General features: G+C 42.1%; 1 protein-coding gene across 2 annotated transcripts in view; it reads right to left on the reverse strand.

Annotated features, from left to right (window-relative positions):
• map2k6 (mitogen-activated protein kinase kinase 6) overlaps nt 1-13,629 on the reverse strand; it is a 38,274-nt gene that overhangs the window by 5,035 nt on the left and 19,610 nt on the right. For both annotated transcript variants that reach the window (XM_085361646.1, XM_085361645.1), the window contains 10 exons: nt 13,483-13,549; nt 11,770-11,818; nt 11,129-11,242; nt 9,531-9,650; nt 8,980-9,096; nt 8,804-8,855; nt 6,782-6,909; nt 3,953-4,030; nt 3,076-3,215; nt 224-269 (listed from right to left, as the gene is read on the reverse strand). In XM_085361646.1, the coding sequence (XP_085217772.1) occupies nt 224-269; nt 3,076-3,215; nt 3,953-4,030; nt 6,782-6,909; nt 8,804-8,855; nt 8,980-9,096; nt 9,531-9,650; nt 11,129-11,242; nt 11,770-11,818; nt 13,483-13,549 (911 nt within the window). The remainder of the gene's footprint in view (nt 1-223; nt 270-3,075; nt 3,216-3,952; nt 4,031-6,781; nt 6,910-8,803; nt 8,856-8,979; nt 9,097-9,530; nt 9,651-11,128; nt 11,243-11,769; nt 11,819-13,482; nt 13,550-13,629) is intronic.

Genomic DNA, 13,629 nt, shown 5'->3' on the forward strand with positions numbered 1-13,629 from the left:
AGCTGCAGCCATTCAAACACCTGCACCCCCTGATACTCTGAGCTTTTACTGGACCTTTAGTAAACCTTCCATGGATGAGACCAGTGAAGCATCTTGGCTTCAAGCGTCAAATACAGGGTTTGTAAATAACAATCTAAGTGCACCCCCCAGTGTTTGATTAACAGCATTACAAGGTGCTTGCAGGGAAGTCATGCTTATAATCTGTTAACACAGAAACACTCACCATGAGTTCTGTGTAAGTCGGCCGCTCTTTGGAAACTTTCTTTAAGCTGCAGAAGAAGAAAAAAAAGCAAAGATGAAGATTAAATGGTGGACTTCCCCACTCTTGCCACAGATCTGTTCCAGCGTCTGATTCAGTGTTATTCTATGAAAGCATCTGAGAAGTCGCAGACTGCCAGCCTCCGAGGGTTTCAAGGTAACAGAAAAAATACAACCAAGCACGATGAGTCACCCAAGCACCAAAGAACATAGTCACATCAGTGTCTTTCTGCATTCTGAGTACTGCTCAAAGTGCGGCATCATTTTCTGATATCACCAGGAAACAATGATCGAAACTGGAGGACGACTCGTTTCTCAGTGTGATCGAGTGTTATTTCAGGTCAGCAGCCATACATCATGTAAGCATTTCAGATTCACCCAGATTCACAGAACACCATCAGGCAGGCGTCTGACCATCACGTTCATTCAGCAGCTGCACATTAAGCCTGAATCTCCCATAGGAAACCAGATGAACATGCACTACTCCAGCAAATAGCCGGCCCCCAAAAAGTTCAAAACAAGCCAAAAAAAAAAAAACATTACAAAGAAAAGAAAAACAATTCAATAATTTGGCTTTGCTTAAAGGCAGCATCACTTTACATTAGTGACAGGAAGAAGAAGTCTGCTGGTGTTGGCAGTGCTGGGCGAAAAGAGTTCAGTATTCACATCACTGCCACAATTATGCAGTTTCCACATTACTAAGGTTCTTCAGTTATTTGCATGTTAAGCATGTTGTGGGTGGGGTGGGGGGTATTTCAGTTCTATGTGGAACAACCGGTAACAGGAGATATTCTTGTCAATGTTCCAGCTGTTGTTGCATGCCACTGTAAGCTCTCAGTCTTCCAAAGGCTGCCAGACTTCTTTAAGCTTCCTGAAGACATTTCATTTGTCTTCCCAAACACTTCTTCACATCATCTAAAAGTTGATCACTGAAAACTGAACAATACACGAGTCAGATCTTCAGGACAAAGCTCAGCGATATATTTGGACTGACAAGCAGAAGAGACTCTCCTGAGCATCCAAACATTTGCATTCTGGACAGAGAAGACAGACGATTTAAGATGGCCCTACATCCACCTGGACCACCTCCAAGGTGACAACCCAACAGCTTTCAGGAAACCTCTCTGGTGTGAAACATCTTCAAGTACCTAAAAAAACAGACCAGTTGCTTTTAACTCAAGTTTAAATAAATGTTATTGCATTTTCAGCTTGGTCGTTGCTGCAGTGCAGGTGGAGTGAAACAGTATTTAAAATATTGGCAACCACCAGTCTACCGATAAGCCTTTCTTCCTGTTGAAAGGGAGTTTTTCCTTCCCACTGTCACCAAAGTGCTTGCTCACAGGAGGTCATCTGATTGTTGGGTTTTTCTCTGTATGTATTATTGTAGGGTCTACCTTACAACATAAAGCGCCTTGAGGAGTCTGTTGCAGTGACTTGGCGCTGTATAAATAAAACCTCATTCTCAGGTCAGTGCATTCACAAAGCTTTCAGAAAACTTGGACAAAGATTGAGATCACTGAGATTCAAACTTCGGGATTTTTAGTATCTACACCTGTGGTATAATTTTGAAAATCCTCGGTGACTTCCTGCTTAAGTTACTGCATTCACAAACCTAGGTGTCCATGTCGCCGGCCCACCAGTGAAACAATACCCCATCAACCTTTTACAGCTGAAGGGTAAAAATCACCAAATCTGTCCACCATATCTGCTTTTCATCTGTGATTTTTAATCTCTGAAGGTTTTTTGCACTTCTTCCTCATTCCTTCTTCAACTGTGGTGGCTGTAGCTCAGGAGGAAGAGCAGATCTGCTGATCGGAACGTTGCTGGTTTGATCCCTGGCTGCTGCAGCTTGCACGCCAAACATCCTTGGGCAAGATACTAACCCCAAGTTGCTCCCCAATGCATCCATCAGATTATGAGTGTAGAAAAGCTCTGTATAAGAATCAGTCCATTTGCCATTTAACCAGCTGACATTATTACTTCATGAACCCTCATCACTGTGCATCACAGCAGCCTCTGCAATTCCTGAACTTCCAGAGCTATGCATGAATACAACTTCTGACTGACTGGACATCATTTGCACTGGAGTAAGGTGAGGTTTACACCTGCATCATCACGGCCTCCCTTTTCTTAAAGGCAAGGTTGTGATGCCCGTCTTAAATTAAGAAAATCCTTTCAGCTCACTCGCCGTACGTCTTCTCGCTGCACAAATACCTGCATGTGTCACTAAGCAACAAAGAAAGAACAGAACCAAAGATTTTTTGGCATGTAGAAGATCTGATCTTGGAGGCACAAACACAATAATCTCGTTCTCAATGGTGCGGTTACAGTTTGGAGGAGTAACGTTACAGAAGAGGATGCACGAAACAGCCGCTCGGCTTTTGACAAACATCCAAAAACGATACGCAAACGCAAAGACATCCCGCTTTTCTCTCTTTACTTTTGTTTATACTCCATCTCTCTGTGCTCTTACTCACAACAGGAACTTGATGAATATCTCAAACATAATTATTTTCGTTTCCAACAATTACGAAAACAATATAATCAAAAACTATACTCAGTGTTTAGAGACTATTACAACTATTAAACATGGAAACCCCTGAGCAGTTCATTCTCAAAGACCCGTGTTTTTCTCTTTAGAATATTTATTATCTGAAGCCCACTCAGCTGGGATCAGTACACATCTCTCTGTGATCTGTAGCAGCTTCGCGACTCTGCAGGCTTCTCCTGTGTAAAGATCTGGGTGTAAATCTGAGACGTGGATCAGGCTGGAAGAAAGTTGGACAAAGCAAGAAAATAAATCAGAAAAACACGAACCACTGAGAGGTGAAGTCCACAAACTCAGGGGAGAACTGGTCGGCGGGAAGCTGGGGCGAAGGCTCTTCCACCACCTGCTTCAGCTGCTGAAAAGGTGTCCCCCACGAGTCGTACGGGAAGCGCAGGATGGCGAGCTCGATCTGAGCCAAACAAGACAAAAAAACAAAGAGGTCAAGGAGCGTTTTTAGTGCTTTAGTGAGCACAAACACATAACCTGACACAAACATATCTGCACAGCTGCATTCATGTGATTTTTCACCCAAATCCATCCCACGTCGCAGCGTCATTTAATGACTGACCCCAAAACAAGCACACTCTAAAGATCCCACTCATCTCCAGCAGAGCGGCACACACGTGGCTTCCCAAACATCCGTTACAGTTTTTAACATTACTGTAGTTTTTCCTCTCACTGCTACTGCAGCATTAATGAGTTTCACACTAAAACCTCCTCAGCTGCTTCACCTCCTTCAGTTCAGCTTTCGAGGAACAACAGGTGCTCCAACAATCAGCGCCCGGCAGGTTTTATCCCACACGCTGATCGCTCAGTCTGGACCACTCATTCTTCATTTTACAATTATTACAAAAACCTTCCACTACTCTGAAATCACAATTTTCCTCTTTTATTTAAAACCCATTTAGTGCCCTTTTAAAATTCAGACTGTGCTGGAACATTCGCTGCTCGAACAGCCGATCGAACAGGCAGAGACGAGCGCGAGTCAACTGCTGAGTCCTTGATGCCAACATCCTCCTCGGTCCGGCCTGAGCTGCAAAGCTATGAATATTTCACGACTTTTTCATTTTTAACTGATAATCGTGTTTTTTTGCAGCGATGCAGAAAAGGTGAACAAACGTATGCAGGAGCGCGAGGCGGCTTTACCATCGTGATTCCTAAACTCCAGATGTCCGACTTGACGTTGTAGCCTTTCTGGTTGGTCTCAGGATTGATCCTCTCCGGCTGTGGACAGACAGAAGGTCACATGATGATGTCAATAACTGCAGCCGTTGTCAAGGATAACCAGCCCCGCTGCCCCGTAATCCCAAAGCTCTTGTGCACACACAGACCGAGCAACGTACCTGGCTCTAAATACCCTCAGCCAACCAGTGGCCTGCCGAGTGGTTAAAGAGTAACTGGCTCATTAAGCGTGTGGATGATAATGAGGGACTCGGGGTCGCAGATCTAAAGACACTTTTAATGCACAAAATCTACGTTTGCAGCCAAAACCGACAGGAAGTATGTTCTGGTCTACGTTCCCCCCCCAGGTAAAAATACTTCCCTTTGTTGTCCGTCCAAAGCGGGATACCTGCTCACGTATCCACGTGTCGTAACATTCGTCAACATTCAGGCTGACGTGGGTGCTGCTGCATTTTTATGAGCGCAAATCCTCAAAATTCAAAGAAACCTCTGAAGACACCAAGACTGCAGCAATAACAGTGTCATTAACAACCATCCAGGCAGTCAGACTTACTTGTAATTTTTTTTAAAGCGGCCTTGAACAATAGTTCTCCAGCTCTCTGGAGATATTTTAGCGTTTCCTTTGGACACTGGCCGTTTTTCAGCCCAGTCCTTGTATCTGACCATTTTCAGAGGAATGCTTTTGGTACGCAGCTGAACACTGACCTATGAATCACTGAAGCACTTTGTTGTGAACTGGTGCTATATAAATAAAAGTGAAATGAAGCATGAAAAAGAGCACCTAATTCAAAGGCTGAACCAGTGTGGTGTCTACATGTTACTGACAACTTAGCAAAGAACCAATTTTAAGTGGTGTATGTAGACACTTAGTTGCTAGCAGACAGAAAAACATTTGTTCACATTTCTTTATAATAATCTTTGAAAGTTTGACAGACATAAAGCACAACAGGAGTGTCTGTGAAGCACAGTGGAGGCTCCGTCATGGTTCAGGGGCTGCATGTACCCAGTGACTGAATTTTTACTTTTACGAGCACCAACAGATTTTTATCTGGAAAACAGCTGATTGGCAGCAGCTTAAAGTTGGCGATGTATATAACGTTTTTTTTTTTATTATTAACAATCTTTGTCTAGTTTCTCTGACCTGCATGGACTAAATCCAGGTGCTGCTGCTCTTCAGCCTGACCTTTAATTCTTTGTGATTCCAAGTATTGGCCAAAATGTATTTTAGAAGCATAACCTTAAATCTTTGAAGTGTACCAAATGATGTTTGAATGAGGTGCGTGAGACGAATGTTTCCTCCGGTGGTCATGAACACTGGTTAAACTGAACAGGCTGGGAATTATGTGCTTCCATGAGACTGGATCCTTGCGTAAACTAGGAGGCTTTCTTGGAATTTTAAGTTATCCAGATCGTTCCGAAAGACGCAGCATTATTTCATTTTTATAAGAAAGTTTTCCTGGAAATCCAAAGAGTCGCTTCTTCAATCCAGGAAAACAGAGCCACGTTTCTCTCAATTACACTGTAGTTTTCTCTTGTCTACGAGGACACACACACTCCTGTAACAATCAAACGCTTCCAAGCTTTCAGTTTTAGTAAAGTGTAGAATTACTGCCTCGTAGTTAGATGCATCAGCCAACCTGCTGCGGTTTATATTTATTGCCTTTCCAGATGATAAAACGCATGTAGCGAGCGAGGCCCTTGAAGGCATTTAACAGGTGGCCACCAAATCAGTATTCAAACAATTGTGAAATAAGGTCAAAGTCTCGCCTGCTGTTCCCGAGTTGTGTGCTTTTGCAGAACGCCGTCGCAGTAAAATGACCTGTGAACTTTTTGTAAATGTTAAAACTCTGAGACGTTTGGCTAAAGCGTATGAATTCCTGAGTTGTGTTTTGTAAGGTCAAAGTGACCGTTGACTGTCAAAGTCCATTTTAGAATCCAGACAAACGGACGATCACATCACCGGCATGCATAACAGGGAGCAGGAGGAGGGAGGGGGGTGTTTGGGACGTAACAACAGGTACACAAACAAAATGACGCTAAAAGCCTAAAAAAATGTCTATAATACCTATAAATTTAAAGTTTTTCATATAGTTTCCATTTGTAAACTACTTCTGATTCATTAACAGGTGTAAAAGTTTCAGTACTTGTCCTACAAGAATCCAAAGCCTTTGTGTTTTAAACTTGAAGAACCTCCTGCTCATGGTCATCTTCTCCTGCATCTCTGGACACAGCTGCTGTCTTTAGATCGCGTCATTGAAGCCCTCATATGTCTCCTCGTGTTTGTGCCCCTGCAGTGAGTGCATCGGGCTCTCCTCCTGATTCAAAGTCATGATTCGTCTGGACAACAACTGGACACTGTGCATCCTCCTGGTCTTGCTCCTCACCTGCTGAGTTACCTTCCGGTTTGGAAAGTTTGGACTGATAAATACTGCGTGGTCGTATTAGGAGGCCCAGCGTTCATAACTAGTAAAGATAAATTAAACAGAGTTGATGTTTGCACTGTCCGATCTCGCCACAGAACATCGTGAAAGTTTCCAGAAATGGCGTTCGGATGACGACAAGCAGACGTCGTATCGTTGCATGGAGCTGTCAGCTCACACACTCAACTTCACGTTGGACGTTATAACAAAATAATATCAATCAAACAATCAACAAAGTGAGAAGATTTTGAGCTGTGTTTGGTGGCTCTTTAGGAAGCTCACACTGGACTTTTTAAACTTTTAATTACAGAAAGAATTTTATTTTACACTTCATTTATTTTCACTTCATTCCTTAAAGCATCGCGCTGCTTACCGCCATGTAGGGTTTGCAGCCAGCGTCCATGGTTTTAGCCACAGAGTCCACCAGGTAGCCGCTGATGCCAAAGTCGCACATCTTCACTTGGCCCTGAGTGTTGATCAGGACGTTGGAGGGTTTCACATCTGGAAAGACGGCCAAACAAACAGGACTTTTAGCGAACAGTCGCTCTGTTAGTTCTGTTTCCCTCTGAGAGAGCAGCTGGCTGACCTAGCAGCTGGCTGACCTAGCTGCAGACTGCGGTCGCTGTTACAGACCGACGGGTGTCTTCATTTCTGTGACGTATAGCTGCTTTAACGGTGACTTTGACAACTTTGACCCAACAACAGTAACACGGTGGTAACAGAGGTTTGACACAGGAAGGATCAACTCTTAAAATACCAGCATGAGGTTTGTAAGATTTAGTTCTGTGGCTACAACATATTAGTTCAGCAAAGCTTCTGCTGCTCATCCTCAAATGTGTGTTTTAACTAAATCTATTATATACATTTAACAAAATGTTAAATTAATGGCAAGTCTGAAGTGAAAAACTACCAGGCTTAAAGTCAGATGCTTGCAAAACGTAGCAAAATATGTATTTTGTTTACCTGAACATACTGGAAAAAAAGAAAAAATTATCACAAAAAACTTTGATAAAAATACAAAAATAATTAGAGAAAAATAATTAAAAAAAACTGAAAACAAAAGCAAAATTTAAAAAATAAAAAACTTTGTTATCCACTGCAGCGAACACCAACATCATGTATCAATGTATTTTACAGATAGCCATTGTACAAACCACACTTCATTTATCACATATTTGTGAAGCTATTTAAGAATTTCATAATTTATTTTGACAAAAACGTACTAACATTTAATGATAAGTGGTGCAACGATTCTCCTAACACGTGAAAACATCATTATTACATTACGTGACATAAACTGTGTTTTTATTCTTAACAACTAAAGACTGTTTTGGTCACTAATATCTAGGAAGCTAACTTTGTACTCTATGAACTGCAAAGCAGAGTAAGAATTAGTAGCACAAAGTAAATAAAAACTCTGCTTATTTACGAAAAATCTGAGCATTTTTATTTTAAAGATTTGTTCAAATTATTGACAAACCTCAACTAATTTAGGCCTTCTTTTACATTTCAACACAACATCATATCAGCATCGTCTCTGTAATGATAGTGATTTGAACATAATAATAATTTGTGCGTATTTTGAGATGCGTTTGTGTTCCAGTGCAGATCAGGCAGCGATGATGCTTTAACCCAGAGTTCCCCAACCTTTTATGCACCATGGACCGGTTTATGTCCGACAATATTTTCACAGACTGGCCTTTAACCTCCTGAGACCCGAACTCTTCCACAGCATGCATTTTTAATTTCTCTTTGCTATTTGGGCATATTGGGGCCCAATAAATGTAAAAACAAAGAATTACCAGATTTTTTTTTTTTTTACCTTATTTTTGTCTTTATGAAAAATAAGAGCCACATATGAAGATATTCGTTTAAAATTTTGATAGAACAGTAGCAGTATAATGTCCTCGTCAGTGGATATCAGGCCCATGTAGAGCAAAATTGAGTATTTCAGTCTAAATAACCCAAAATGGGATGTACTCACTCCAAGGACAAAAAGAACATTTTCATAAATTTAGCAGAATCGTGTTATTGTCTTAAATAATCCGACAGCTAACGTTCAATCTAACTGCGCTCGATACATGTGCTGTCATATGCAGCCCCGCCAGCTGAGTGGTCTGAAGCACTCGGTCCAGTTCAGCGCCCCATCGCTGCTGAGGCTGCACCAGCCGGCCTGACGACCGCACACGTGAGGCTGCAATCCACCGTTTTCTGACCCAGAACCAGAGACGGATGCTCGTTTAACTGCTTTAACACAGACGCACTGCTGTGGCTCTCCAGTAAGATCTGGCAAGAGTCTGAAGGGATAATGGAAGCGGAAAACAGAAGCAGCCGCGTGCAGCTGAGAGGAAATTGGCAGTGAGAGTTTAATGGGTCTCCAATCTAAGGCTCTTACCTCTGTGTATGACTTGCAGATTGCTGTGGAGATGCTCCAGAGCTTTTACTATCTGTAATGAGAAAGGCCATCAATAAGCAAATGAGCGTTACATAACCCGTATGTGTCATTAAGCTAAGTTGAGTGTTCGCATTAAATTTTAATCATTCACATTATGCCGCTTTAAGTGAACCTACTGAGACAGCGATCTTTCCCAGGATGTCCTCGGGGATGGTCAGGCCCTTCTCAATCACCTGCTTGTAGAACTTGTCGAGGGAGGTGTCCATCAGCTCCATGCAGATCCACACGTCGCCCTGGCAACAGACAGGCAGATTTGGAAACAGATCAGGACAAAAAAAAAAAAAGGAAAAAAGCGGCAGAACAAAAAGGCGCCGGCCGGATTCCAAACAGACAGGAAGTGACAGATTTTCCAGTGATTCAGACCCAGTGAGGAAATCCTGAACATCCACTCACTGCTGCAGGAAGTTTCTGCATCAGACGGTCTGCAGAGGTGCCCCCCGACCCCACTCTTAAACTGTTTTAGTCTTTATATCCATTACTTCTTCAAGACCGCTCTGTGAGAGATTTGAATGACTCTGTCCTGACTGGTTGAACAACGGAGAGTTCACTGTTTTTGCACTATGGAATATATTAAGATACTTTCCTTCACTCCTCTCTCCAAAAAGACACACTGCCACGAACGCACAAAGAAAATGAATAACGAGCAGCAGCCTTTCTGTGACTCTACCTCTCTGAATAGTGCTCCGTAGAAGGTGACGGTGTAAAAGCAGTCCACTGTCCTCATGGAGATGTCCAGATCCATGAGCAGCCTCTTCTGCTCCTGAGTGTTCACCGTGGCCCGAATGCGCTGAGGAAGGATGACAAGAAACAAACCGTCAGAGCGAAAACAGTCGCACTTTGTGATGTCAGCAGGGAGACAGGCAAGAAATGTGCAGCCTCTTCACGGGTAGCATTATCCTACTGCTGGTCGTGAGGTGAAGAGCAGACATGACGTTTTTTAATCTGGGTTAGAGATTAGAGAAAGGCCAAAAACTGCAGATGAGGGGAAAGAGCAGAGCAGCTCAAGTCAAAGTTTAAAATCAAGTAAAACTAAACGGAGTCTGAATGTGATTACATCCCCACCTCAGCTTTTCACTTTGACTTTTCAGTTCCCCATACCACATAATGAGGAGCAGAGAAATACAATATTTACACCATCCAATCACTATCATTATAAACTTAAATTAAATAATAAATAAACTCATGTGTTTTAGCTTTGCAATAAAAACTAATGCAAGAGAAATATGCAACAGAATGAATGAAGCAATAAATGCCCAGGAAGGATATTTGCAAAGTGTTTCCTCTGGAGTAACAATGGTCGGTAAATAAATAAAAGCAAAGCTCCAGCTGTAATACCCAAGGTGGTGACGAAAAAAGAGAAAAAAGGTTTGACACCAACACAAAATCAGAGTCAGAGTAACCTGGCAGCTGGACGGCCAAGAACACCTGATCTGTCAGCCCAGCAGGAGAAACCCAACAAATGTCCACAAGATCCTTAGGTTTGCTTTACAAACCACTCCACCCACATACGTTACTGTTCACTGCCATACGTAGAGTGATGTGTGCGGTCAACACACACAAAACTGCACTTTTATGTTCATTTCAAAGAACAGCAATCAGGATCACTAATCAAGCAGGAATCAAAAATCCTTCATAAACTCTAAAACTGCTGAACGCACAGATTCAGATTTTTGACACAGATTGGGGGAACCACAGATTAAACCTTTTGTATTTCTATTTGTGGAACAAAAACTATGGAACAGTTTTGTAATTTTCAAGTCTACATATTTATACTGACCTTTATATTTATATTTACACACAGACTTTGCCGTTGTCTCTGTTTTTGTGGGCCAAGTGTGACGCACATGGTAACTCAACAGTGGATTAATGAGTGCATACATCTTCCTACTCCAGGACTGAGTTGTTATTTTATGTCATGTAGATTGTGTCGACTGTGTTTGCGCATGTATGTGTGTATATATATCAGTATGTTTGTATTTTGGTTTGATGTACAGGTGTTTTGCAGGCCTACGGATCGATCATCATCATTAACATCATGATGAGATGATGATGAGAGTCCCATCCTGACCTCCTTCCCTGTGCGCTCTGCAGTTTTTGCATGGAATAACTGGATCTCCATTTATAAAACGAGCAGTTTCCATTTCCATTTCCAAAAGCAGAGCATCAGGTGAGGAGCGAGTGTGTTTTGTGTGTTTGTCACTTTGCTTTAATGGGCTCGTGGCTAAATAAACATTCCTGAAGTCTGGAAATCGTCTTTCCTTTTACCTTAACAGCCATGATCAGGCCACTCGGCACGTGTCTCATCTTGTCCACCACGCCGTACGCTCCTCTGCCGAGCTCGGAGATCTGCTCCAGGTCATCTGCCTTCACCTCGAAATTCTGCACAAATGGAGGACAAGTTCCAGTGGACACCAAACCCACAGGGCGAGGAATCTCTCATGTCTCTTTAAAGCCATGCAAAAGTCTCCTCCACGATGCAGCAGGATACTTCCTAATTTTTTTTTGTTTCCAATTGTTCAAACACGAGAAAAAAAGAAATCTCTTTGACTTGTGGCCAACTCGAACAGAGAACGAGCAGCCAGCCCTGCCAATGGAAAATTCCACTTATTTGAGGAGTTTAAAATAAATATTTTTACTGCCTGATGGGCAATAAAAAGCATTCCAGTCTAACCACAATCAGAAGTGTTCAATTCGGCTGTAATGTTCATCAGGACATTCTTTACAGCCAACAGAGCCGCGATTAAGCCAACCTATGTGGATCGACCAAAATTACACTGGGAGGAGGAAAAAAGTAAGAAGTTATGTAAGAGACCGCGACGAGAGGAGAAAAAACAAGCATCAAACCCTGAATGGGATTAGGAAAGGGGGAAAAGAAGACAGTAAATGAGCCAAAGGAATAAAATTACCTTCTCTCCGATTGTTACACAAGCTTTCGAATCCAAATCTCTGGGGGGTCTGAAACACAAAAACATTTGGTTACATATGAGCAGGTTAAAGTGTTCTTTAGAGGACACGTCGCACATTTCAGGCACAAAACAGCAGAATTTATTCTTCTGCAAAAACCACCAACTATGAAAAGATGCTTCTGGCTTTCAATTCACTTCAATTTTATGTTATTTACTTCCAACAGCAGTCGCCTCAGAGTGCTTCGTATTGTAAGGTAAATGTCCTTTGCTTTGGGAGCAGCGATTAAAATTAGAAAAAGTCAGAATCTTGAAATAAATAACTGAGCTTTTTCCCCATCAGAGCCAGTGGAGAGAACACAGACTGTATATGAGAGACGGAAGCAGCAACATCTGTTTGGTATTAAACCTAAAACTGAGTATTTTTACGATCTTGGTTTTGAGACAGGATGTAACAAGACCTGGCTTCAATTCAGTTTTATTTACACAGCACCAAATCACAACAACAGCCGCCTAAAGGTGCTTTATATTATAAGATAGAACCTACAATAATACATACAGGGAAAAACCCAACAACCATATGACCCCCTATGAGCAGCACTTTGGTGACAGTGGGAAGGAGAAACTCCCTTTTAACAGGAAGAAACCTCCAGCAGAACCAGGCTCAGGGAGGGGCGGGGCCATCTGCTGCGATTGGTTAGGGTGAGAGAAGGAAGACAGGATAAAGACATGCTGTGGAAGAGAGCTCCACTTTTCAGGACTGGAAACTGCGTCCATCCTTTATACCACAGGTGTCGAAGTCCAGGCCTCGAGGGCCGGCGTCCTGCAGGGTTTAGATGTGTCCTTGATCCAACACAGCTGATTTAAATTGCTAAATCTCCTCAACATATCTTGAAGTTCTCCAGAGGCCTGGTAATGAACTAATCTTTGATCCAGGTGTGTTGACACAGGGTGTTTTCTAAAACCTGCAGGAGTTCGACATCCCTGCTTTATACTATTCGCTTAACCTGTTTATACTACAGTGAAAAAAACATAGTAAACAACTAATAACAAAACTATATAAAAATATTAGATTAATTAGATATATTAAATAAGATGCAATACACAAAATAAGAAATTAAAATAAGCAGAAAAATACACTATTAAACAGATACTTTTGTAATTTAAAAACAATGAGAAGCACAGTTAAACACAATAATGCAGCCACAGTGTTTCTGACATTTCATCTACAAGTTGGCTCTGAACCAGAAACGCCTCTGCAGCTGCAGGTTTCTTAATGAAGAGGACACACTTTAAAAATACACTGAACACTAACTCTTTTTGTTGGTTGCAGAAAACCTGTTCTTATCAAAAGTCAGCTGCAGACTGAGCTTCATGTTATCAAAAATGTGGAGAAAGAGCTCCAAACAGAGGCTTTTATTGTGGCGAGAACGTGCAGTTATCAGGGTAATTAAGACCAAAGAAATTTACTCTTTCATGTTCACACACTGCTTGAGGGTGTGGCTGACTGTAAAAGCGTGCTTACAGAGAAAGATGGTATTAGTGGGAGCGTAACTTCCTCCTCCTATTTCCTGCTGCTGCACAGATTTTCATTTCACATATTCAGCTTTCTGACTTGATTTAAGAAAGGGTCAGACGTGCAAACCGGGATAAATAATCACACAGATAGAAGCATGCGTGCATGTTTCAGTAACATTCTGCAGAAATGACACTTACACTGAGCTGGTACTGGTAGCCTGCTCAAACGCCTCCTTGGGGAGCTTGAGCACCCGCTTCCTCTTACCTGAAAACAAACACAAAACAACACGAGAGAGAAGCTGTGAGAGTTACAGCCGCATGAACAGTTTGAAATAAAATACACCA

Source organism: Diplotaxodon limnothrissa, linkage group LG8, assembly GCF_057381915.1.
Source record: "Diplotaxodon limnothrissa isolate DT_005_m linkage group LG8, D_limnothrissa_male_GT1.1, whole genome shotgun sequence".
Lineage (NCBI taxonomy): Eukaryota > Metazoa > Chordata > Actinopteri > Cichliformes > Cichlidae > Diplotaxodon > Diplotaxodon limnothrissa.